The sequence below is a fragment of the Neopelma chrysocephalum genome, unplaced genomic scaffold (assembly GCF_003984885.1).
Source record: "Neopelma chrysocephalum unplaced genomic scaffold, ASM398488v2 Primary Assembly neopelma1_106b, whole genome shotgun sequence".
In the NCBI taxonomy this organism is placed as follows: domain Eukaryota; kingdom Metazoa; phylum Chordata; class Aves; order Passeriformes; family Pipridae; genus Neopelma; species Neopelma chrysocephalum.
This window is the reverse complement of record NW_020897771.1, coordinates 1,155,522-1,182,259: the sequence shown is the minus strand read 5'-3', so window position 1 is coordinate 1,182,259 and position 26,738 is coordinate 1,155,522. Positions and strand designations below refer to the sequence as shown.

The window sequence follows — 26,738 nt, the reverse complement described above, 5'->3', positions numbered from 1 at the left end:
AAAAAAAAACAAAAAAACAACAAAACAGCAAAAAACAAAAAAGGAACAAAAAAAAAAGGAAAAAAGAAAAAAAGTTCAAAGTTTAAAAAAAAAAAGAAAAAGAGAAAAGAAAAGGAGTGGATGCTCCGTCTTTATTGAGCTGCTATGGATAAATTCCCAGCATGGTTTGAAAAAAAAATTAACATTGCTTCTCTGTATCTTTGTCATTGTGTTTTGCTGCTATTTTGTGGATCAGTTTTTCTTTTTTTTGTTATACAATGTCATATACTGCCATGTTATAGGTTTTAATTTTCTCATAGAAAATTATATTATTGACATCATTTTTTTTTGTAGATTTTTTTTTATGTGATCAATTTTTACTTAATGTGATTACTGCTCTATTCCAAAAAAAAAAAAAAGGTTCCTGTTTCACAATACCTCATACTTCAGTTTTTAACCGTGTCTAGACCAGGTTTTTAATGCTCCTACAGTGCCTCATAGTTCTACTGCAAACGGAAATGCATCGAATGGGTCTCGCGATTTGCAACTAGGTTGCATTAATTTAAGAAACAGCAGACATTTCAGAAGATCAAGTCATGTCAAGGGTTGTGGTTTTTTTTTTTTGTTTTGTTTTGTTTTGTTTTGTTATGCATTTTATAAAGCTGGATTCCTTGTCTGATCTGGGGTTTATTATCATAGTAGTTTTGAGCTGTGTTATTAGCCACATTGATATATGAAAGGTGCATTATAATATAACTCTTGTGTGCCACCTGATGTGGTTTCCCCTCGGCTGGGACACATCATTTGGTATGATAGGTTATCTTCTGGAACTCTAAGTATTTTGTGTGTTTAATCTGTTATGATATACTAGGGTGGTTTTTTTTTGTTTGTTTCGTTTTGGTTTTTTTTTTTTAATTATAGCATAATGCTAATTTAAAAAGCCTGTAAATCTCATAAATAAGCCAGCTAACAGAGTTGTATGCTGAAGAATAATCTAGCTGTTGCCTGTATGCTGCTAAACCAAAACAGAATTAGAACTCATCTTGAGGCAAATGCAGTTAAGATCCTACATAGTGCATAAATAAAGCATTGCAATGCTACTAGCAGTCGCAGGACCCAGGAGGACTGGATACATTCTGTCCAAATTTCAGGAACATTTCTTACTGCTTACCTCATAAAACACTTCTGTTCGTGGCATCTCTGTGTCTCTGAACCAAACCTGATACTATTGAGTTAGTGGTTGTGGGTTATATTATGTTGTTACACTGAGTGGCAGTGTGTACTGCAAGTTTCTTTTTAAAATATTCTATGTACTTAAAAAAGGCCAAATCCAGATTAAGTGGGTTCACGTGCCAGCAGAGATGCTTTATTTGTCACGTTATTATAACAATCTGTAGTAAGCAAAGCAATTCAGATTTGTACATTTTTTTATATTGTACTTATTGGCATCACTGGTCTGAAATGCACATTTTCACCGACAGACCTGTAACAGACAAGTTTCCAGCAACAAAAAAAAACTAAAGTCTAGAAATAAAATTGGTAAAACCCAACGTCTGCCTGTTGTCTTCTTTTAATATTTTTTGTTTCATAGCCTTTAAAATGCTGAATGGTTGTAACTACCCACTGCAGTGAGTAAATCATGTGATATTTTCTGGTTTTGACACTCTGTGCTTTAAGAGCTTCAGTGCTGAAAACCTTTTGTTGTTATTTTAGGAAACTGTAGGCGTTTTGGGCAGTGGGCAGGTGACTGCCTCTCACACCAACGTGTCTTTTTCAAGAAGCAAAATAGTTTCTTTTTTTGGCTGAAGACTTTATTTTAAACATCAAAGGATTTTTATTTATTTATTTATTTTATTTACTCAAAATACCCTTTGGTGTTTCTTGTCAATAAAATAGGTGCTGGATGGTACAGAACACTTGTATTTTTTTAACAGTGTAAGGCTTTGTGTCTTAGAAGACAGTCTGTTTTAAAAGCAGTAAGTTAACCTGCCTTCTTTTCTGTCCTTTCCTCTCCTACACAGCTTTTGCATCTTACTATTGTATAGCTGAGACAACAAGGGATTAAACCTGAAAAACGTAAAAACCTACTAGAAATATGTAAAAAATAACCAGACCTAGAAGGACAAGGAGGAAAAGAAATTATATATTATTATAAAGTTAAATGAAAAAATACTATAACCTGTGTCCCAATTCACATTCCAAAATATCTCTGAAAACTGGGGATGCACATTATCAATTATTACCAGATCTGAACACGGCAGAAACAGCTTATTTTTAGTGGAAATAATCAAGCTTATAACCTACATATTTGACTATTTACCCTATGAAATTATTTCAGTCTTTAAAAAAATCTACATAAAAGGTCAAGTGCTTGTCTCTCCTGTCACAAATTAGAAGTTTAGTATCTGCCTCCTGAGTTTCCCATTGACTAAACCTCACGTTACAACTGGTTCTGTGCAGTGTGTGCAGCACAGGAAATGAAAACTGAAACCCCAGAGCTCAGATCTAACATGTTAATCATTGTCTAGTGCAAAATAAGCTCGTCTCAGGGCAAGATGGGAAACCATCTGCATCAGAAGAACCCCAGCTGAGCTCGTGTGAGCCTGGTGGTTTCCCAGTCATTGCAGACAGAAACCTGAACCCTGTGGCCTGCTGTGAAATCAGAGATCAGGCAGGTAAAGTAATATCAGTACAAGCGTGATCTGGTTTTGTTCCACTTGAAATGAGCAGCTCCCGAAAGATGATCTGGACTGGATTCACAGGGACTTCAGACTAAGCCAAAGCTTAAACTGGACTGGGTCAAAAATTATTCATTTTCTCCAGCATACTTCAAAAAAAAATAAAAGACTCACTTTGGTAAGGCTGGCGGCTCACCCCTCTGAGCTTAAAGATTTGAAAATTGAGTGGAGACACACTCAGGGAATATTGATTTCTGACAAAAATCTTCTGCTGATAAAAATATGATTCAGTGAGAAATGTAAACTTGTATTTGGCCGAACAAGTTTAAGTAGGTTTTGCCATTCCTATCTGTTTTATAAACTCTATTAAACTGACTAAGTGGTGTGACTTGAGTAGGTTTAAGCCCACAGAGTCAGCTCTTTTATTTACATTTTCCTTCTCCTGAACATCATCTCCAAATGCAGACTACTAAATTTGAATGCTGGGTGAACTATGCCAGTATTACTCACATTGCAAAGGGCAGAAAGACAAGAATGTAGCAAGAAAAACAATTTACTATAGGCTGTAAAAAAATATGCATGTTCAGCTAGGCTATGCTGTAGCTTAGTAAAGGGAAAAATACTGTATTTTTTTGCAACAAATTGAGACTGCACACTGAAAAACTTCCAGCAGACCTCCCAAAAAACTTCCCAGTTCCATTGCTGAATTCAGGCCAATTGACAATCTCGGACCTTTTATGAATATTTAAATTCACGTGCTCTTTATTAAATTTATTAGATGTAAAAACTCATAATTCACTTACATTCAGGCACATCTGGCATTTCAAGTGATAGAAAACTCCAGAAGATGGAGGAGAAAGTGAAGGTTGGAGCTGTTATTTTAAAAGAGTCACAGGAATGACCCATAAATGCAGGTTACACACTCTGATGAAGATTCCTGGTAATGTCATTGAAAAGCTACAGTGGGACAAAGGCAGTAAAGCTATAAATGACTTTTAATGAATTCCTTAATTTCCTTTAATGAATTCATTTTTATGAATTCCTGTCAGCATCATTTTATAAGAAATGTATCTCTTCAGACAAACATGGTATTTTTACCATCCCACAAATAAAACTGATCACAGTAATTGCAGTGGCATGAAAAACGTGGATTCCCATCTGGCTTTTGACTGAGTTCCACACAATATTCCAATCAAATGATGAGAAAGGGATTGCAAATTGGTCAACTGGATTGCACTGATAATGTGAGACTTGCCAGACTTCTTAAGGGCCAAGCACAGCAAAGTTAGGAGCAAGGCAGAAGTTACCTGTGTGGATTTCATCTCTCTTCTCAATTTAATTATACCTTATGTCATTTTTCTTATTTATGGTAATATCCTTGAAGAAATACCACGGTTTGGGTTTATTTCCGATGAAAACCCACACAGTGATCCATCTCAAGGGCAGAATAGCAGTCTGCCCACTCACTTGAAGACTGCAGTAGGTAATTATTTCCCATCATATTCAAATTACATGCTAATGGCCAGGCACAGCACAATATTCCCTGCTAACATGTCTGTCAGGGGTGAAGCCCACCTGGAAAGCCAAAGGCTGCCCAGCCAAATGAGACCTTTACATCTGCTCAGCTCCAACTAACCTGGCATGAACTGGAAGACAAAGAAGCAGAATAAGAACTTCAGTAGGCAACAATTGCTGAATTCACACTTTGTAACATGTTTGGGGTGGGTGAGGGGCTACAGAAACCTCCTCCCCATCAGCAACCGGCCTTAGATATGGAAAAAGGCAGGGAATGGCCTGGAAATGCTTGTGTTGACAAATAAAGCAGTAACTGGTTCAGAGGGTAACCCCTTGGGGTTGGAGAGATCCCCAGGTACAGATCCCTAATACCATCAAGAACCAAAGGAAGCTGTGACATTCCAGGACCACCCGGAGCAGGAGTCCCCTTCAGGGTCCACGTGGTGAAGGAAGGTCTGGAGCTTTGAGCTGTGCATGGAGCACGTGCCTCCCAGGATGGAAACTGCTCCCCACTCACCCTTCCCAGCCTGCCAAGTAAATAAATTCAACATCACGTGTTGCCAAGTGGTTTTATTTCATCCATCCCACCTGACAGCCCCGTGACACTTCATCCATCCACAAGCCATATTCCATAGGTGCCTGGCATGGTAACATCAGCACCAGACTCCAAGGAGCTGGGCTGAGAGGGGCAAATCCTTGCCCAAGGACCACTAAAGAAGCATCAGAGCATTACAGCTGAGCTGAGCCAGCAGCAGCTCACCTGAGCAGGGACCTGGTGTCCCGAGTCCCTGCTCTGATGGCAAACTGTCTGCCACGGACAATTGGGCTTTTTGATGTTTTATTTCTCCCTTTTATTAGATTTTATCGCTGCAGATTGTTTGAATGCTGGGGATTATTCTTCCAACAGCTTTTTTCCTCCTTGAACACCCGCAGGCCACAGTTCTTTCCATTTGGTCGCTGGTTATTTTAAATATGAAGACCTGATCTTAAGCACACATATCCTGTTAAATAAGTACAGGTATGTTCTTTTCATAACACCTTCCCAAGATTTCCATTAATTATTTACTCATAATTAAATATTATTTCTTATAAATGTAATACTATTTTGTGGTTTTCACTCACTACTTTTGTAGCTGTTTCAGTCATTCACTACAACCATTTTATTCCTTTTAGACAACACATCCACCAGCCACATATTATTCAGGTTTCTCTTTTCATGGAGACCCTTGGATTGCAAAGGATCAGAAAGGTTCTTCCCTTATTGATAATATCTTTCCAATGTTGAAAGGGTTTCATCTGCCTTCATTTCTGCATGGAAGTGCTTAACAATGCTGCAGAGTCAAACCATGCAAAGCCTCGCTACGTTTGTGGAAACACAAGTGTTCTCTCATCCTCAAACAACTTTCCAACCACCTAAATACACCCCTCTATGATTTAAATCCCTCTGTAAACCCACTTCAGGTGTCTTCAGGGATCTCTTCCTCCCACGCTTCTGCAGAAGGAGAATTTCAGGCGAAGTCAAAGCTCCTTGGAAAAGTCTCTCCCTGTTTTTTCTCTCAAACACCATTTGTTTCGTCCTCATTAGTTTGAGGAATAATGATGCTACTGGATTTTTCTGAAATCTGTCCAGCTCTTACTGCAAAAGAGAACTTAAAAGAAGATCAAGTAGTAAGTCAAGGTTCTCAACACATGGTTCTAACAATGCACCTGTGGTGAAGCAGGGTTATGAATTCCCAAATTGTGCTCAAATCATTCTCCACCTTAGGACACAACACACAAAATGATGCCATAATCCACGTGGTTTTAGGCTTACAGTGCACTTGACCACCTGCACCACCACCAAGGTCTCCCCAGGAAGGAAACACAGGGCAGAGAGAACCTCCAGCTCTGCCCAGAAGTGACAATTCTGTCACACAGATTCTCAGTTTCAAAGACTAATTTGTTTTTCACTCATATTTCAAAAACTGTCAAGTGCTTCTTAACAGTAACTTCTGTATGTGTGTGTTTTTTAAAGGAGCTAAATGGGGTCTCAAAAATTCAATGTCTGCACATACATCGCAAAAAAAAAAAAGAAGGAAAAAAAAGCCAGTTTAGAGAACAATGTGGGCATGTGTTTTTAAACTACTGTTCGTGCAGTCTGGTCAGGACTGTGTGACACAGTATACAGTGTTTTGTCATCCAAGGAATGTCTTTGATCAGGAGTTTATGCAAGAAGAAAAAAAAAGCCATGAAACCCTAATCCGTTCCCACAGTCCAGTAAACGTGAGCTGGACAAACAGTGGACAATGGCAGCAAAGCTTGGGGCTGGAACAATGGCTGCAACTAAAAACATTAAAGGCTTGCTGACTCACAGTTCCTACTATCAAGAAAGATTCCATGTGGTGTTATTCCCCAGAATCCTGAAGATGCTGAAGGTTATAAACTCTGATTATTATTGCACCCTGAGATGGAGCAGCGAAATACGGGGCTAAATGATTCAAAAAAAAAAAGAAAGACAGTGACAAATACTGGGGTTGATTCTGTCCAAGGCAGATCAGGATGCAGAGGCTGAACAATCTATCTTCCTTCTGCTGAACATTTTGCTAAAATAAATTCTGTAATTTTATTACAGAGCAAATACCACTTAAATTCTTTCAGTTAGTAGGCCACTATTTCAGATGTCACCCGTGCAAATTCTGCACGACTGTAACAAAGCTTCCCAACTTTTCCAAACAAAAGCTTTATGCCATTTCTTATGCCTATTCAGAAATCTTCTGCAGGCAGTTTTGCAATGCCAAAACCAGAATGCTGTACTAGTGGTCAATGTAAATTGATGTAAAAAATGGGATAATTAAAAACATTGTGCAGCAAGCCACAGTGCCTGATTTTTTTCTGTTTTACCTTTCATATATTTCATGGATTTACAAAGTCTTCTATGCTGGCCTTCCACACAGTAGTACATCACTTGGTAGAGCTCTGTGTATGCTCAGGGGGTACTAAGTACTTAAGAGAATTTTAGGACAAAAAACGCTGCAAAAATTCAATTATTACACTGAGGGAATGAACACTCCAGTGATTAAGGTAGGAGTATTTGCAGTGTGGTGCCAAAGAGACACCCCACAAATGAACTAACTGTACAAGCTTTCAAAATAGCGCATAAAAGGTTTTTTATTATTATTTTTGTTATCACTAGAGGCCAGGTTGGTCCTGCAATTCCAAGCACTGGGACACACCGGAGCACTTCAGCAGTGGATTGTTCTAGTTGGACACCAAAACCTGCAACTGGACACTTGCTGCAGGACTCTTTTCACAGCTCCCAAATCCCCATTTTCCCTGGTGATATGTACACTCCTGTGGTAATATGTGCTGTCACAACTTTATCCATTAAAAAAACAACTCTGGCAGACTGTAAAATGAGAATCTTCATGGTTACTTGCCAAACTATGGAAGCTGGAGTTTTAGGCTGTAATTAGACCAGAATCCACGGCCAGAAGAAGTTGCAAAGGCAGTATTCAAAAGGCACTAACATTTATAGCACCAAGAATATAAAGAATTATAACATTACCAAAAATACTAAGCCTTTTGTTTCAAACCAAAGCCTTTCTCTTTAATCAGGATGAGACAGTATATCCCACACACATCGCTCTGTAACTCTGGAGTGACCTGAACAAAGAAAAATCAGAGAAAACCAGAAATAAGGATTCTCACCCAGGGAGACTTCAGGTAATTCTAATATTCCAGTAGATTTCAAACTATATCTATAACACATCAGCTCTTTCTCAAAAACATGTAGTGCTTCGTGCTGCTATCCCTGCACAAATTAAGAAAGCAACTACCCTGGCATGGAGCCTTATCCTCACCTTGCTTACCCACACCTTTATCTCCAGAAAATGGTGTTAATTAGTATCACCAACGTTCCCTTTCCAGCATGCAACGCTGTTTTCTTTATTTTTAATTATTACTCTCCTGTAATTACAGGACATCATTAAAAACCCTACAAATGTTCAAACAAGCCACGCAGGGACAAGGCACCCAGTTTTATATTGAGAACGACACTAGAAAAGAATCTCAGATCATTAAATCAGAACTTGAGATAAAAGGCTGTATCCAACACAGTGTACAGCTCTGACAGCTTGTGAGCAAATAAGTATCAGACCCAGGCCTGTGGTTGCATTATTATTAGAAGTCAAAGATTCCATTTTTAATGCTTTTTTTAATAATACTTTTATGTGGAGATAAGCCTTAAAACTTTATATTCAAAAAGGGATGTAAGTGCATACAGAAAAGATGCCAACAGAACATGACTTATGGATTTAAAACCTCAACAATTCAGATTATTTGATCTCTTTCTGTATCTTAAAAGGGTATCAGCTCTTACTCTAAAGCACGGTGGAATATTAGGGTGCAGGCAGACTTTTGACAGATGGATCTCCCTTTATTCCAACAGAGGAAGTTGTATTTCCAGCCAAAGTGTAAATAAGCACTCATAAATACACTGCAGGTTTAAACTCTCTCTTGCATCTCTTCGAAAACCAAAACCTATGTAAACTTGATCCACTGGAAGATTAAAACTCCTCATTTCATCTCAACACAACCTATTTAAAAAAACGATCGATAAAAATGTGCTACCATTTCAGAAGACACATCAAAATGTGTACTTTACTCACCAAAAATAACCCTACAAAACCAGAGAGTTTAAACCAGTCTTCATTTTTCTTCCTTCAGTGGTGATTATCCACAAAGCAAGCTGGCATTGAACAGGTTCTATGTGCACACTAAAACACAATGTTGCTTTTAGATTTCAGACCTCAACAGCAATCAGACCAAAGAGTCACGTAACCAACCAATGCATTCCAGACTTTCCTCATACATCTACGTGTCAATTATCACAACCTTGTTTCACAAAAACATAACGGGATTCCAATGAGCCAAACTACCTCCACAGGGTCGATTTTGAAGCAAACAGTTGCACCCACAGATGCTTTTTTCTGATTTATTTCCCCCATTTCTGGTGATTACAGCTGGTCGTTCAAAGCTGGAATTTTTATCACCTTCACGTTACAGTTGACAAGAAATGGAAAGGAAGAGTTTACCTTGCTCTGCCCATGCCTCAAAATTCACTATTTTTTGTACTCATCACATCTTGTAGAAAGGAAAATTACAAGTCTTCTGGATTGCAAAGACTTCAGCAGCCTAGCAGTAATTAATAAAATTCCATATTGCACAGGTTCAGCTGAGAGATGATCAGGAAGGAACCAAACAAGCTCGAACGCAGTCCAGGCAAGTCAGACATTTGTGAGTTCAGTGTTTCAAACATTCCTCCCGAACTACTGAGCAATAACTAGGGGTGGTGAGTGAATACAGCAGTATATTTTTAAGTCTTACTAACTTCAGCATTTTTAGCAGAAATTTTCCATTTTAACTGAGTACTCCTGCAAAACACCCAGCTCCTTGGACAACACAAAGCCGCGATCTCCGTGTCCTGCTTTATTAACAACCAATATTATAAACGTACAAGGTTGCATTTCCCCCCCCCCATATCCTTTCCACTCAGCCTTCAAAGCAACACTTACACTGCATTTAAAGCAGGCAATGTGTGAATGAGCAGGGCCCACAGCAGCTTTGCTCATGCCCCTGAAGGGTCTGGAATTCCAGTGGAACATGCGCTTCCACCACAGGCCTGACCATCCACACTCGGGGTGAGTAACCAGGGTGTCAACTAACAAACCCCACTTGTATTTGCAGTCCTTTTAGGATTTCAGGGAGATGTCAGAGCAGGGAAAGCCTTGAAAGAAAGCTTATATCTCATGAAATTCAACAGTGGTTTGAAATGTTGATGGATATTTCTCACTCCCCCTCCCGCGGTAACCCTTCAGTTGGGTTGAGCACACACCTTTCACTGGTGTTTGCTGACTGCAATGTTCCTCATTTTCCATGTGACTGATCTGAGAAACACAGGCAAAAACACCAACATGCAAAAGGGCTTGGGGGCTCAGCCACCCTGGATGCTGCCAAGAAGCAGATTCTGAACTATTTAAACCCTCAGAAGGCAGAATTATTTGCAACAATTCACATCAGACATCTCACGCTGGTTAAGGCAAATCAATCTTCTTGGGCTTTAACTCCTTAGCTGTAAATAAGGTATAAAAATACCTGTATAGTATGTTGGGAATGTTTCACAGTGACAACCCTGAACAACTTCACAGAAATCCCCACAACTCTGTTGCAAAAAACAGTTTAAAAAGGCACAGAAGAAAGCACACAACTACATATTGAACAGGCAACTTTAACTGCACCTCATTTAATAAACCAAATCGGCCCATACAAGATATGAAACAAGATATTCAGAAAAATACAGACTCATGGAATAAGAGGCTCCATCAGTATGTCCACACATATGAAACTGAATTAAAGACCTATTAGGCAACCCTAAACTTCATATATCCCAGTCTGAAAACCTGGTTGACACAAGATTTATTGTTAAATACGTGTATATACACACTTACATAATAATTTATTATAATAATATGATTTTGTTATAAATAAAATTAAAGCAGTACAAGAAAAAAATCAGCCACCAGACCAATTTTCAAAATAACAGTCACTGGCCACTTGATGGGTAAAGATCCTTTTTCTCCTGAGTTGAGCAAGAATAATTTTGTTTGAAACCATCTCTGGAACAACACTTTGCATGTCACTGAGGTATCACACACTTCCAGTAACCAAATGCTTCACAGATACTTTGACCTCTGACAACCTTTCTCTTGCTTTTACACATATTTTTGCAAACCAAGTACAGTGATTCCAAAAAAGGCTGCATTTAAAAACATTAATATTTAGTTTCACTTCTCTTTGTACTATCATTCGGAGTAAAACAGACTCAAAACACCTTTTGCTGAAAAACACAAATTATGCTTTGAATCCCCCTGGATGTTGGTCTAAAAAAGGCAAAGTTCATCACAGACGAATAACTGGCACCTTTCACTAATTTGAAGTAAACAGGTAAAATACTCCATTTTGTAAAAATAAACTCATTTGTGGACGCAGAGACAACTTTTTGAAATCTGGATTTCTCGGAAGTGATTATAAAGTCAAATTAGCTTTGTCCTCTCTAGTAATGTAATCTTTTTTGGTTTGTGCCCATTTCCTTATTGAGATTACAGGGTACTCTATTTTATTCTGCTTCTGTTTTCAGGTGCTTGCAGTTCGGTGCTTGTTCTGGTTCCCAGTGGCTTGGCTGCTTAAAAATTAAAAGCCAACTGTACTTTAAACTGCCCTGCCAAGGTCTCAAATGAGGAAACAAACAACAAATGAATCCTACCTTAATGCCATTTAATTTCAAAGGAATTCACCACCTAATTAGGAGAGCTGTGTCATGAATGCCTGTGTTCTGCACTCTCCAACATATATATATATATATTTGTGAACTCTTATAATCTATTTCTTACACAACTCCCTCCTCCACTAGATGGCCCTGACCCTCCCTGAGTGCATCAGAGATGTTTAAAACAATTAAACAAACAAAAAAAAAGTCTTTAAAGTATCTTTCAGGTAAAACAACTGGCTGTATTTCTCTTCAGCTAACACAGTTAAATACATTTAGCTCACAGCATCCATTTATTGGAATGAGACTAAAGGGTTCATTTTCAAGACTGGAAAACAAAGACTGTCACTCTGTGACAAAAGGTACTAATAAATACATCAAATTAGAACCACAGCTCTTCTGGTAGTCATGTTTTTCCCACCTACCACTTAAATTGCTGGCTTTTGGGGTTTAGATTTTGGGGGTTTGGGAGATCCCTCCCTTCCCCCACCAAAGCTATTGGAAAATCCAAGTGCAAATTCCACGTTGTGAGCTGCAGCTAATTTATGGGCAGGGATCTTATTCTTCCTCCTTTGCTTTCTGACTTCATTTGTCATTTTATTCTTTACCCACAAAATGTTTCCTGGGTACTGATTACACTTCACTTCACCTACAGCATCTACACATTGTGTAAACTTAATAATCTGCACACACAGATCTTTAAGTAACATAACACATCCTTTAAATAAGGAAACTTTGCAAATGCATGTGTTTTCCTTTTGAGGAACTAAAGCAAATATTTCTATTTAACAGGTTTACACAATAGTGTTTCAGTGACCCTAAATAAAACTTGGAGATAATAAATGTTAAATGACACACTGCAAGTCCAATGGTTTTCCCTGTGCCCTTTAATATTTAGCACCTCTTCACTATTTTTAAAAAATAAAAAATAGATAAAACACTTTTCCAGTTCTGTTCTTTTAATGCTTTTTCTTTGGTCATCCACGTTTATCTTCATCTGTTGTATTCAAAATGTTAGTGAAGATCTTTCAGTACCAATTCTAAAATCAGACTGAATATTTAGCATTGAACAAACCTAAAAAAAAATACACAAAAGTGTTTCAAAGTGTCTGTTTTCCAAGAAGAATGTTCAACAAAACTCCCAATTTCTCTTCTTCTGGTCCCACTTGTAATTCATTGTCAAAAAATACCTTCAACCTGCCTTTTAAAGAATATTTTCTTCTTTTTTTTCATTTGCTACTGGCTGGGGAATTTTCAACTATCAAGTATTTTCACTTAATTCACTTCATTTTAAGTATTTTGCTATGACTGCAGCAAGAGAACAATAATTGCTCCACACAAATACCATGGTTTGGAGTGGCTTTAGAAACTAAATATTTTCAGAAATTAATCAATGTGCTGAAATAACAACTTAATCCTACGAACCTGTTTAAATTTTCCTCTGATTTTTTCCAGATCTTCCTGCAGCTTATCATAAGTGGGGTCTTCGTATGGGAATTTCTGAATCATCCCTATTAATGACTCCAGAGCCCTTATCTTTTTGCTAGGAAAAATAAAACAAAAGTAAATCAAATCCAAACAGAAAAGCCAACCACGCTACTACAGAAGTTTTTTTTCAATCCATCAATATGAAATTATACTGGTTTTTGAATTAATAATTCAGAGCATAGAACCCAGCCCTCCATCCTTCTTTAATTCAACTTCTCCCATTTAGCTCACTGACAGTGGGTGTTTAATACACATTTAAGCCATAATCAGAAATTAAGCTGTAGCACAACTGACAAAGTTAAGGTTTCCTTTTTAACTTACCTGCCCAAAACTGAGAAATATTCAAGAATCCTCAGAAGTACTGATTAGAAATACTTGGGAGAAATTAGAAATACTGGGAGAAATCACGAAATGCAATAAATAAAAGCTTACCAGAACACATATCAAAATGGTTGAAAACTGGACAGGAAAAAAAAAAAGACACAAAGAAAAGAAGGAAAGTCACAGAAAAAAAACCTACTTTTGACCTCTTTAACCTTACCTGCTCTTTTCATCTGTGCATTTCTGGAGCAGACAGTGCCATGTCAGTGCAAACCCAAGGTAGCAGCCAATCTGTGAATAAAAGAGTATCATGAGGGAAAGAAGTCCCAAAAAACACACAGATTTTAAGGTCAGACAACAGTAAAGCACAACACTGTGTTCTGTTCTTCAGGAAAACAACAACTCTGGATACACAAACTGGAAAGTTCATTAAATTAGGGAAGGACAGTTACAAAGGTCAGAAAACTTCTTGTAAGAAGCTGTTCAGCATCAGAGGACAAGATATTTAAAATGCAGCATAAAAAGCAATTCTGCAAAACACAAGCAGTGCTTTATATGCTTTGAACCCCCAAATTTATTGAAGTCTGGCAGCAGGGAGAAGTTAAGAGAACAAGGTATTTAAGAGGTTCTGGTGCTTGTTTTTGCAGCAGTTCTGAGTTAAAGGAGCCCATGCACAGCACTATGAAAAGGTACCAGGGACTGAGGGAGTCCTCAAGTCAAGGAGGAAACCACACTTTTTTTTTTTAATACATAAACAACTTTATCAGCCCAACTGAAGAGGAATCAGAAAGAAGCAGGAGGAGCTGACTGAGCCCTGCTGCCAGAACTCTTCAGTACAACTCTGGACACCAAATGAAACAGGAATATAGGGAAGTCCTTCAATGCACCAACTGGACAAGTCAGCTGAAGTCCTTTTCAAAAGTGACTCAGCATTCACACAAAAACAACACAGACATCCAAAACCAGAAGTCAGCTGATTTTGAGAGATTAAGTCCAAGGACAGATACACTTTAATTATAATGTTTTACTTGAATTCACTATCAACCAAGGCCAGCATCAGATCAGTAATCATCCAAATTCTACCCAAGACACAAAACAGACTGACAGGTCTAAGGTTACCCAAGTCATCCTCTCATTTAACTGTATAATCCTACTGCCCTCTGGAGCTTTCCCAATACAAGCAGATTAGAGCACTTTTCTATTATGGTCTGTCTGGGGCCATTTTGTATAAAACTATCCAGCTTTGGAGACTCCTGTTTAACATCTCATCATACAATGATAGAACTACATCACTGGAGTGTAAATGGGAAAAATATCCAATCACTGCACCACTCTGTATCATGCCCAAATGCAACCCAAAATCTTGTGATGGCCATTCTTTCTGCTTTGAGTTTACTTTTTTTCATTACAAAACAGATTAATGCCATTGCCACTGTTCCTTCTGCAGGCAATTAACTTTCTGAAACCTGAAAATACCAAAAGGGCAAACTGTCAAAATTACCCAGAGGTCTTCAACAGATCCAAGAGATTTAGATTGGTGGTGCTGTGCTTGGAATGGGGCCTGCCATGAAAACTGCAGTACAGCTTCCCAGCAGAGCTGTAAGAATTCTCAGGTCCAAAAAATCCTGGAACTACAATTACCCAGCACTGAATACACTCTGTGCCATGACAAACTGGAGCTGGATATATGGGACAAGTTGAGCTGCCTCAACACCACCCTCTACCCCTTGAATTTCCAGGAATGGTTACTGATTCGGGAATCACAGAATCACCCCTTCATGATTCTCCATCCAAACTGTCTCAAGATTCCACGCCCTTCCCTATGTTGAGCCACAGGAGATGGTACAGGGGGGCCTTTAGCCACAATTTTGGGATACAAAAATAAATGTACAGTTCATAATGTTTTTCTGAGCAAGCTTGCTTGAATTTATTTGTTTCTTCTTATCCTTTCAGAAGAAAAAGCCCCACCAAAGTTCCAAACAGCAAATAAGCTTAGAAAACATAAACACATCTATTCAACTCTTCAAATCAAAATACCACCTTTAAAGCAGTTTTATGGGCACTCCTGGACACACACCAAGCAGTGTAACCTCAGACTGATGATTTCAGGCCTTGCCTAAGAGTTTCTGTGTTACAGTAATTTTCTAATGACAAAGACATTGCAATCCTAAAGCATTTTCCCATTTACCTCCGACCCGATCTTGGCACCATGGAGCGATCCGTACCTCCTTCCCTCAGCAATTCCAATGTGGCTGCCTTCAGCATATCCCTCCTGATACCCCTCACCGTGAAACCTGGGAAGAAGAAGTGTAGTTTTTTTAACCTCCTGTTCTTGTATCGAGCTCATGCTGCGCACAAAGACCTCATGGGAACAAAAACGGGCCCTATCATCTCCCAGAACGGTACCACCAATAGTCAGAAACATCACATAACACTGATTTAAATGACAGAATCACAGGAATCACAGAATCACAGAGTCATTTTGCTTGGAAGAGACCCCTGAGGTCATCAAGTCCAACTTTTGCCTGGTCACCACCTTGTCCAACTAGACCAGAGCCCTGAGTGCTACATCCAGGCATTCCTTGAATACCTCCTGGGCCAGTGATTCCACCACTTCCCTGGGCAGCCCTTTCCAATGCCTGACCACCCTTTCCATGAAGGAATTCCTCCTCATGTCCAACCTGAACCTCCGCTGGTGCAGCTTGGGGCTGTTTCCTCTTGTCCTGCCCCTGGGAGCAGAGCTCGACTCCCACCCGGCTCCCCTCTTCTGTCAGGGAGCTGTAGAGAGTGAGAAGGTCCCCCCTGAGCCTCCTTTCCTCCAGGCTGAGCCCCCCCAGCTCCCTCAGCCACCCCTCATCACACTTGTGCTCCAGACCCTTCCCCAGCTCCATTCCCTTCTCCGGACATGCTCCAGCCCCTCAATGACTTTCTCGTCTCGAGGGGCCCAAAACTGACCCCAGGGTTCAAGGAGGGGCCTCAGCAGTGCCCAGCTGGGGGGACAGTCCCTGCCCTGGCCCTGCAGCCACACTGTGTTCAGCCCCAGGCCCTTTCCCAGCTTTCCAGCCACTCTTTCCCCAGCCTGTGGCACTGGGTCACTTGTTGTCACCCAAATGCTGGATCTCCATCGCTCCAGCCTGTCCAGGTGAAGTCACAATCATTCACCCTCTAACATTCCCAGCCAAGCCCATCCCAACCCGCCAAGAACAAGGCTCCAGCTCTGTGCTCCCACCAGGGTTATCCCCCCTGCCAGGTCAGTGTTCCCACTGGAAGCGCCCAGACCACGGAATCACAGAACGTGCCGGGCTGGAAGGGACCCACAAGGATCATCGAGCCCAAGCCTCAGCCCTGCATGGAACACTCCAAAAATCCCACCCTGTGCCCGAGAGCATCATCCAAACGCTCCCTGAGCTCTGCCAGCCTTGGCGCTGTGCCCACTGCCCTGGGGAGCCTGTTGGCATCCAGTTGGTACCCAGTGCCCGACCACCCCCCTGGATAAGCAATCTCTCCCTCTTATCCAACCTAACCCTTCCCTGATTCAGCTTCACGCCGGTCAAGCGCAAAGAGGAGAATTCCCCCTCTCCCTTCTCCCTCCCACTCCCCGGGGCTCCCTTCGCCACTCGCTTTCCCCTCCCGCCTCCCGCCGCCGCCCGCGGAAGCGCAACCCCCGGGGCGGAGTGGCGGGGGGGCTATGAGAAGCCCCTCTCCGCGCCCCTCACCGCTGCTCGGCCATCACGATCCCGTCGAACATGTCGGCCATGGCGGGCGCGGGGCACGCCGGGAACGACGGCGCGCGGCAGGGTCGGGAAAGGCTGGGATCGCCCCACCGTGGGGGGCGTGGTCTGTTGGCCGTGACCACGCCCCTCCCCGGGGCTGGCCACGCCCCCTCCCGGGCCTGTGCCGGGCCGTGCCCGCCAGGGGGCGCCCGCGCGCCGCCGGTGCCGGGCCGCGCCCTCAGGGAAATGCCGCGGTGTCCCCCCGGGAATGGAGGGAAATAAAGGAGCCGTGACAGCGAAACGAGTCGGTTTTTGGTCTTTAACAGCCCCCCCCGGCCCTTTCCCACCCCACCCCGGAGTTGTAATACCGGGAAGAGTTTATTACAATCGCTGAGCTGGAAGGGGACCCACAAGGATCATCGAGTCCCGACTCCTTGGCCCCGCAAGGGACCATCCCCAAAAGCTACAGTCAAATATTAGCTTATATATTTGTGCCAGTCGTTCAGTTTATACGCCCAATTTTCATTTAACTGTTTAATAACCAGTATTCTCTCATTACTCAATGTCACATACCAGTCTTTGGCATTGGCAGGGAAGAAGTAGCCTTTAATCACGGCGAACGTGGAAACTGCACATCCCAGGATACCGGCACAGCACAGCAGAGCAGTCCAGTTGTCAAACGTGATGGTAGGGGGTGAAAAGTGGAAGTAATAGGCATTTGCAAACCCAAGCACATGGGTAATGATCACAATACGTATGTAGACAAAAATATGATGACTAAGGCAAGTGTACTATGTGAGGACACACTTCAGCAGCGAACTCACGGCTGACCACCCCGACTGCTCTTCAGCTTAGAGCCACGTGGTTACACAGAGGGGGGACAGAGCTTTGACTGGACAGGCTTTCATTTACACAGATCAATGAGCAAATCCAAACTATGCCCTGTATTTATTACCTTGGGGTCTCTTCAGTAGAAAGCACGGCACCACACAGCACGGACTGTTTTGAGGTGTGCAAGGATTTGTAGTTCTGCCCTGTTCCCGAGAGTGTTGTCCAAATGCTTCCTTAGCTCTGTCAGGCTCGGTGCTGTGCCCACTGCCCTGGGGAGCCTGTTCCAGTGTCCAACCACCCTCTGGGGGGAAGAACCTTTCCCTGATATCCGACCTAAACCTCCCCTGACACAACTTCAAGCCATGCCCTCCAGTCCCATCACTGGCCACAGAATGATGGAACATGCACATGTATCTCACAGCATATTGACATCTCTGATTTTTGTCTATTTTTGATGCCTGAAATTCCTCTCTGTGAGGGCGGGGAGGTGCTGGCGCAGGTTGCCCAGCGAAGAAGTGTCACAGCCCTTAACTTCACATGCAAGCTTTGACATCACTTTGCAGTAACACTGCCCAGCTTTAGTGACCACAGATGACCCAAACCTGGCTTAGAAGCTTCATTTGAGAACCTTCTACTGCCATTAAGCTATTGCCCAGAGGAGCTGTGGCTGCCCCATCCCTGGAAGTGTTCAGGTTAGACAGGGCTTGGAGCAACCTGGTCTAGTGGAAGATGTCCCTGCCCATGGAAGGGGGGTTGGAACGAGGTGATCATTCAGTTCCCTTCCAATCCAAACCATTCTATGACTCTAAAATGTAAGTATTTTTTTTGTAAATACCCAACCCAGGCTGTTCTGTTACACCTCTTATTTATTATTACAGATCAACACTGGTCAAAGGAAACACTTATAGCTATTTATAAGTATATATTTTAATGCTGATTTATGTTGTTGTTTTCTAAATGCTTAATGAAAATGTGGCTCTGGACACACCACAGTATTCTGCCAGTCTGCCAGAGTCTGTTCTCTTCCAAATCAGGAAGGCAGAGGACTTGAAAAGTCAACTTCAAAATCCAGAGGTCGATATAAAACCTCCCCAAAACTGCATTAGAGTGAAAATAAAGTCATGCTACTAAAGGTTTAGCTAAGCAGGTACAGAAATCACAGTTCATTAAAAGTTCTTCATCACAGCAGGCAATGCTGATTTATAAAGAGCAGCTGTCCAGCTTGTTTTTGGCATTAAAGTGTAGATGTGACTGGATCTCATGTGAAAATCACTGAAGGTTTGCCAGATGTGAACACCAACCTGCTCTACAACCAGACATTCATATACTGGTCTCTGATGGCAGTGGAAATATAAGGTGTTCTTGAGGATTTCCTCTTAGCTAACTGCTACAATTTCAATGTTGCTTTGGAAATTAATGAAAAACAGTTCTTTGATCTCAGTACATTGTGGGACTGATGAAAAACACTGAAAATATAACAATGTCCTGGCAAGAAGACTGCAAGACACCAGCCTCATTTGGAGGCATCCTTACATGCCTTAAGTGATCAGTCTCATCCAACACAGCTCCTGATAAACTTGCTGTGTCCCTAAACTGCCACAAATTCACCCCGAAATCAGAATCCTAATTATGCTCTTTTTGCACTTCCATTCACTTCCAAGGTAAATGTGTTTCTGCTTTCACTGCTGCCCTCGGAGGGTTGGTTTATGTGTATCTTTGAGGAAAGAGAGAACACTTATTTAATTTATCATGTTGTACTCCAATCTGTACACCGGCAGAGTAGAAAGAGTGGCCCCGAATTTTCCACCAACAGGATTTCAGCACTTTGAGCAGAGGTAAAGTGGACATTGTGACTCTTGAATAAAGGATTTATAGGTTTTTTACACTTCCTCCAAGTGGAAATGAAGATGCCCAGTATCTCCTTCCCTACAGCCTTCCCACTGCTCTAACAACTCGTATTTGCACATCATAGCTTCCAACTGAGACTTCACAAGGAGACATTTGACACCTGACCTTTAAAAAAAACCCTTTAGGGCTGTAAAATGTACTATTGCAAATGAAAGCACTGCAGTTGTCCTACTGTCTTTGAGAAACTATGATCGACCAGGACCTATATTGGAATGGTGGTGGTGGTGTTTACATTCCCACAGATCCAAAGGCAGCGGTGTTTGGAGGTTTTGCACACCAAGTTCCTGACCCAGTCAGGTGTCAGATGGTAGGGAAAGCATTTTCCAGCAATCCTCCCACCTCAAGCTGTGATCTTGTCAGATTTTATAAGCAAAGCAGCCAGGTTTGGTCAGAGCTTGGATGGGAAAACTCCAAGGAAAGCTGAAGTGCTCCAGGAAGTGGTGTGGGTAATTCAGCTCTTGGCATTCTTCCCTCTGTCTGAATAAATATTGAACCGACCATGCTGTTGTAGTAAGAAACACTGTGCTGCTGGTGGAAGATGTTAAGCTAAAGGTGTCAGCAAATAGTCACCAGAGAGCTCAAGATGCTGTTTGCAAATTTAAGGTTGTTTGTCTTTGCACCCTTGAGCAATATTCACAATGTTATATCTACTTAAGAATCTCTCACTGGTGAAATTATACAGTATACCCTCTGAATTCTTTTATTTCCCATCAAATCTGTGCAATTTTTTTTAGCAGAATAATAAAAGTGGAAATTTTTTTGACTAAACTTTATAAGTCCATATATACTTTATTTTGTTTTCTGGGTTTTTTCTTTTTTTTTTTTTTTGCAAAAAAAAAAGCCTTGAAAGGTATCTAATGTTCAATCAAAACTGGAAATAAAACACGGAAAAACAGAATGCCCCAAATGTGAAAACTTTTGGAATAAAACAACTGAAAATCAGGGGTAGGTCTGCTGATATATGAGGAGTGGCAACCATCCGGATGTATTGCAGTGGCTCAGCAAAAAGGGGAATGGGAAACATCATGGGAGATGTTTGCCAGCCAAGAAACCTGCAGTTCCTGTGACTCACAGCATCTCCAAACAGAAGCATTCAGTCTCTTTTCCTGCCAGAAACCGACACCTTTTTCAGGCAAAAATAACCAGTTTTCTTCCCCTTAGCACTGGTGAGTGTTGTTCCCAGTTTTAAGAGGGAGCAGCCTCCCATCCACGGGATTTTTTTGACAAGCACTAGAACAGGCTGCTCGTGGAAGTGGCTGAGTCCCCATCCCTGGAGGAATTTAAAAGACCTGTGGATGTGACACTTGGGGACATGGTTTAGTGGTGGCCTTGGCAGTACTGCCTAACTTTTGGAAAATCCCTTTTTTTCTCCATGCCCTTGCCTATTGTGCCTCAAGCACCTTCCCAAGGGATTCCAACTTCACATGGCTGCTGCAGAGAACAGATGCCACAGTTTGCTGAAGCTCTTTGAAGTTTCTAGACTGAGGGAATGACAAAAGAGTCGGCAAGATTTCAGTGTTGAAGATGATTTTCTCTTTTTTTTTTATTGCAAATGTACATACTACAGCTACTGATAACGCACAGAAATTTGAAAAGCTATTGTCTGCTCAAATTTCATGATTACAAAACTTCACGAGATTTGTTATGACTAAAAAACGCACTTTCAGGAGTATATAAATAGAATTTTGAGCATAAATAACAGTAACAAAATAAACAGACGCAGGAATTCAATAAATTAATTATAAATATTGCATTGGCAATGAAGTGCTAGGTCAGAAGAACACCAGTATTTCCAGTAGAGCTTTTTTTTTTCCTACAAAAATCTCTAATAAATGAACCTTTGGAAAGAAGGAACCTTTGGAAACATCTTCTAACTTTTTGGGGCTTTGTCTTTGGTTTCACCCTGGTTATTCCTTCACCTCAAAGGGAGAAAAGAACTGAAGACATCAGACATCTGTGTCTTGGCCATGAGATATTCAGAATCCATTCCTGCAGTTTCATGGCAGACTCAGCTCTGCAGCATTTAAGTCACTAAACTGTCTCTCCACGATTCCCAGGGATGCTTAATCAAGCCTGGAAGTGACTTGAAAGAACTGGTGATGGTTAAAGGTTAAGCACAAAAACCTATTTTGCAGTTGATTTGACCTATACATTATCCTTTTCCAGTGTTTTTCTCCGTTTGCTAACGACATACATGCTTATATACAACAGAATCTTAATTTAAACACTAATTTGAACTGCTCATTCCCTACCTGATGAACATAAATGTTAGTTCTGTGCACTCTTCCATCCAACCACACATTGAATTCTCACTAATTTTAATGCGAACTCTCTGCTGGATGATGCTGATGACACAGAGAACTTAAATTAGCCTACAAAAGAAATCAAAGATTGAGTTTTCCGGACTACCCTTTAGCAATAAGGGAAGGAAGAAATTTTTCCCCTTTCTTCCCTTATTTCCTAAGGGAAGAAAAAGCACAATATACAAGCAGATTCGGGTTTTTTTCAGGAGTATGCTTTCAACAGAAAGTTTTTCCCAGAATGCTGTCAGCAGCCTTTCAAGAAACACCATAAATTCCAGTTCATATAATTGCATCTGCTAGGTTTTCCTTAATTGTGTTTTGTTCCAAATGTTTGTCTTTAAGGTCTCTGAGGAGGAAAAAGTTTTCTGCATTTGATCCTATGAGCAGAAATAACAGGGGAACATATGTGGAAATGAAGTTGCTGTAGAAAAATTACAGTTATTTTATCATCGCCATGGTAATGGAGGAATTCTGATGAAGCTGCTAAGCTTTTCCCATTTAACCCTTCTTTTCCAAACAAAACTATGGATAGGCAGTTCTTTAGACTACAGAACAGCCTCTTGGCACTCATCTCTCACAGGTACCACACATTGCAAGGAAAAGGCTGGCCCCATACAAAAAAGTTCCAAATATTATAACATGGAACGCTAAAAAAAGTACTCTGCAACATTTCTGTAAAAACCTGTGTGTGATCAGAGTCATTTCTGAAAGCTGGGGCTCTTCACCGGGGACAGTTTGGAGCTGATGCCAAAGGGGTCCATGCTGTCCGTTTCCAGAGGCGAGGAATACACCTCTGGCTCAAAGGCCTGGCTGTAATCACCGTATTCCCCAAAGTCTGTGGACTCCATGGGCACAGTGTTGATCATTGGTAAGAAATGAGACAGTGGAAGAAAATCTTTTCCCTTGAACTGTTGTCTTTGCTTGGCGCTGCTCAAGGACACCGATATTCCATATTTTTTGGACCTGTACACGTTGTAGCCGTCTGGGCGGATCTCCTCCTCAAAGGAACAATCCTCAGTGGAATACCTGAGCTGAACAGCAAGGAGTAAAGAGAATTACAAATACACCCACTAGACTCATTGTACTCAACCACAATATAAATTTTTGGTGCAACTTCTGCACTCAGAGGGAGTGTCCCTCTGGCTTGTCCTGAATGTCCCAAATTGGTGCACCTTGCAGGCCCCACTGGATCCATGCTGGTGAGCTGATATCTGCATGGCCCTTTCAACTCAAATATTCCATTCTATTCTATTCTGTTCTATTCTATTCTACTAGAGATCCCCACTTTGCACATACAATGCATTTTGAGTGACAAGAGCAATTAAAAGGCCTAATCCAGAACTCCTGAAGTTATTGCACGTCCATCACATTAAATAAGCCATGAATCCTGGATGTGTGCTTCTCCACATATACCACACTTAGCCTGTCCTGAGCACTGGGAAAAAGAATCTCAGATTAACTAATCTCTCGATTAACCGTCATTAATTGCTGATGATACTTAACTGCAATCATGAGACCTAATCCAACAATCCTCAGGTATAGAACTCCAGCTCTGTTAGAGATTTGCCTGAGTAAGGGCTTCAGGATCAGGCCTGTAGAAAGGCAGTGTGGCCAATCAGTAAAACAATGCTAAAAAGTGACTGGCCTTTTTTTTGTTGTTGTTGTTCCACTCAGAATTTACTGCAGTTACAAAAGACCCATTTACAAAGTGTTATTTTCGCATTACAGTGAGAACTGTCAGATTAACAGCAGCACGAGTTAAGATTTTACACAGAAGAACATATTTTCTTAGGCATGAATTTGTAGAGTTACATTTGCAATAGCCTGTGCACATATTATATATCTGTAATACATATATATAAATAAGATGTAATAAACGTGTATTAGGATTTTGTATCAGGAGGTCGGACCTCTCCAGATCCTTACACAAGCCCTGCATTTCTTACAGCTCTGGTGCTATTTCAGGCTCAGCCACTGCAGGTGATTGAACTTGTGGTCAATAAAAGAGAATTGCTGATTATGTCTGTCTGCAGTGATAGAAGTGTCCTTACATGAATGTTCTGTCTGTCTGAATAGAGAGCATGTTTGATACTTTCAGGCCTTTCTCAAACACCCTCAGTAATATGGAGTACAAGTAAGCACGTGCATTTGGTTGTCTTTTAAAAGCATTTTTCAAACAAATTGAGTAATTTTGAAAAATATGTTTTCTCCAAATACAATAATGCAATGTTTATCCTTCTACACACATTATATCTTAGAAAAATGTGTGTATACAACCCAGATTTATGGCTGAATTGTTAGCAGCCTTTATTCTGTGAGTGCTCAGCCTCACTGACAAGGATGATGAAATAAAAGAGCTTCTTGCTCAAGAAGTGCACATTACAGCCGACAGATATTGATTGAGCCCCCATGTCTCACCTATGTAATTCCCTCCTCATTTCATTGCCATTGTATTTCTTAAACAAGTACCAAACACATTTTAAGTAATTCCAGGTCTTTTTTTTTTTACAGCAGGCATTTACAGGATGTCAGTATATTCAGCAGGTACACCATTTCCCCTAAACTACTGTCTGCAGCACGAAGCACGTTCAAAAAATCAACCCTAGTCATCAGTTTTCCAGTGTTCAAAAAGGGCATGTTTCAGGAGTGCAGGTTCAGTCCCCAGACACCGAGTTTGCCCTTTCGTTCTTCCACTCCTGATCTGATAAGGAAAAGAACTGCCTGCAGAGCTGCCTGGCTGGGCTGTGAGCACAGAGGTGACAGCAGGTGTCCACAACATATAGATGTGACAGCATGGCTGTATGCTGCTGTATTTTCAGGAAAAAAACCCCAAATCCAACCTGCATTTAATACTCTCACACCACAAAAAGCACTTTCAGTCAAGTTGTAATATATGCCTTCAAAAGGGATATGCCTTCAAAGGAAAGCTATTTTAAAATTCTCTGTTTGCTAAAGTCCACCTGCAGCTCCAATGGGAGCAGGATCCAGGCTCTACTTTGTTTTCATGGGTCATTTTGTTTTGGATATACATTAAAACATTAAGCTAATAATTGACCTACCATATCATCTGAACCCGTGCACCTTATCATGGCATCGATTGATTTGAGCCTCAGAAAAGCAAGGAAATGAAGGGAGAAAGACTCAATTCTTTGTTATATCCACATCCAAAAACATCAGTATTGCTCTTATTAAAGATACTGCGGGTTTTGAGAATGGGCCAAGTCCTTGTCTGATGGAAATCAGCAGAAATTTTGCTGGAGTAATCAAAGCAGAATCAAGCCGTATCTCTACCGTGGCACAATTAAAAGCCATTGCTCTCTGAAACTCCAGCTTCTGTACAGACCGAATGTGAACCTTACCCTTCAAATTCTAGAGTTGGCAACGTATCCACGTGCCTTTAAAAACGAGTTTATATCCATGACCGGTTGATATACTTAGTGAAAAAGCATGACCTATCGTGTCAGTGGGTCACTTAACCCCTCAACCTCTTGGAGCACCACAGGTGCGGTGTTACAGCAGGGCAGAAATGAGGCGGTAGCAAAGCATCCCTTTCCCCTCTCGAAATCCTGTTTCGCTTTGGAGCTACCTAAGATATGGCAAGTCCGTGCTCCCGGGGCTTGTATGCCTGGCAGCCAGCTGCCAAAGGAGTAATCCCGGGGTTTTTTTCGGAATACCTGACCTGAACAGCGAGAAATTATTCCTATTCCATGGCACGACTTCATCTATTTCTGCAGCGGAATCTCAGCCTCCCACTGATGAGGCTTTTTAAACCTAAATACAGTTTTTTCCCCTGGGCTGTGTTTTCGGTATATTTTGGCCCGGGGGACGTGCAAAACTTTACTTTCTACATGATGTTTCCTTGCTGCCTTCTAATAACCCCCACAGTGAGAATAATCACCGGTCCTACAGAGAAAAGGCGGATAAGGGGAGAGGCGGGGGGAGGAGGGGGGGTGATGGACACCTGAAAGCTTTGTCGACCCATTATTAACTGCAAAAAGCACGCGATGCCTTCGGCCTCGCCGGCTGTTTCGGGGTGGAAATCCCCCTGGGGAGAGGAGACTCGCGAGAAAGGCGCTCACCTGCCCGTGCAGCCGCCCCGTCTCGTCCATGCAGAGGTACCGGGAGCTCCGCACGCCCTTGATGGCCACGGTGCGCACGGCCACGGCGCGGATCTCCAGCAGACCTGGCGAAAGAGGCACAGCGAGTGGCGTTAACCCCGCGGAACCCCGTCCCGTCCCATCCCATCCTCATTCCCGCTACTCACTCTGCGGGCTCTGGCTCCCGGCCGCATCCACCCTGCCGTCGCCGCCGATGCGGAGGAAGCAGCTGAAGAGCCCGTGCTTGCTGGCGGTGTAGAGGTGCCGCAGCCGGATGGGTTCCCCCCAGCCGTAGTTGACGTGCGGGCCGGCGTCGGGCAGCGGCAGCGGCACCGCGGCACAGGCGGCGGCGAGACCCAGCAGCGCCAGGGCGGCGGGGGGAGAGCCCATCCCGGGGGCGAGCGGGAAACGGGGCCACGGGCGCGGGCAGGGAGCGATGATGATGGGAACGGCGAGACGGTGATGGTGGGCTCGGAGAGCCGGTGATGGTGGGCACGGAGCGGCGGGGATGGAGCGGAGTCCCGGCGCTGCTGCGCTGGCCGCGCCTCGGGGCTGTAGCGTGGGCGAAGCCGCCCCCTCTGGGCCTTTTATAGCTCTCCCGT

General features: G+C 42.0%; 2 protein-coding genes across 4 annotated transcripts; both read right to left on the bottom strand.

Moving 5' to 3' along the window:
• Positions 1 to 9,681: 9,681 nt before the first annotated feature.
• On the bottom strand, positions 9,682 to 17,116 carry LTO1 (LTO1, ABCE1 maturation factor). 3 transcript variants are annotated; one of them, XM_027696475.1, is made up of 5 exons: positions 17,001 to 17,116; positions 15,473 to 15,578; positions 13,505 to 13,575; positions 12,901 to 13,018; positions 9,682 to 10,281 (listed from the first exon to the last, which is right to left on the bottom strand). In XM_027696475.1, exons 1-5 carry the CDS (start codon positions 17,039 to 17,041, stop codon positions 10,270 to 10,272), a joined length of 348 nt encoding a protein of 115 aa, XP_027552276.1. In that variant the 5' UTR covers positions 17,042 to 17,116; the 3' UTR covers positions 9,682 to 10,269. The 3 variants fall into 3 exon arrangements, with proteins under 3 accessions (XP_027552276.1, XP_027552274.1, XP_027552275.1); XM_027696473.1 differs by lacking the exon at positions 9,682 to 10,281 and adding an exon at positions 10,433 to 12,550; XM_027696474.1 differs by lacking the exon at positions 9,682 to 10,281 and adding an exon at positions 12,578 to 12,672.
• A 4,378-nt stretch (positions 17,117 to 21,494) lies between these two features.
• Positions 21,495 to 26,526, bottom strand: FGF19 (fibroblast growth factor 19). Its single transcript, XM_027696336.1, has 3 exons — positions 26,304 to 26,526; positions 26,119 to 26,222; positions 21,495 to 23,070 (listed from the first exon to the last, which is right to left on the bottom strand). The coding sequence occupies exons 1-3, from the start codon at positions 26,524 to 26,526 to the stop codon at positions 22,738 to 22,740; spliced, it is 660 nt and encodes a 219-aa protein (XP_027552137.1). The 3' UTR covers positions 21,495 to 22,737.
• Between the last annotated feature and the right edge of the window lie 212 nt (positions 26,527 to 26,738).

Coding starts and splice junctions, on each gene's coding strand:
- LTO1 (XM_027696473.1), bottom strand. CDS start 17,041: ATGGCCGACATGTTCGACGGGATCGTGATGGCCGAGCAGCG. Junction 15,579..17,000: donor ATCGTGATGGCCGAGCAGCG/GTGAGGGGCGCG, acceptor TCTTCTTCCCAG/GTTTCACGGTGAGGGGTATC. Junction 13,576..15,472: donor GTGCCAAGATCGGGTCGGAG/GTAAATGGGAAA, acceptor TTTTATTCACAG/ATTGGCTGCTACCTTGGGTT.
- FGF19 (XM_027696336.1), bottom strand. CDS start 26,526: ATGGGCTCTCCCCCCGCCGCCCTGGCGCTGCTGGGTCTCGCCGCCGCC. Junction 26,223..26,303: donor CGGGAGCCAGAGCCCGCAGA/GTGAGTAGCGGG, acceptor CTCTTTCGCCAG/GTCTGCTGGAGATCCGCGCC. Junction 23,071..26,118: donor CGGGGCGGCTGCACGGGCAG/GTGAGCGCCTTT, acceptor CTTGCTGTTCAG/CTCAGGTATTCCACTGAGGA.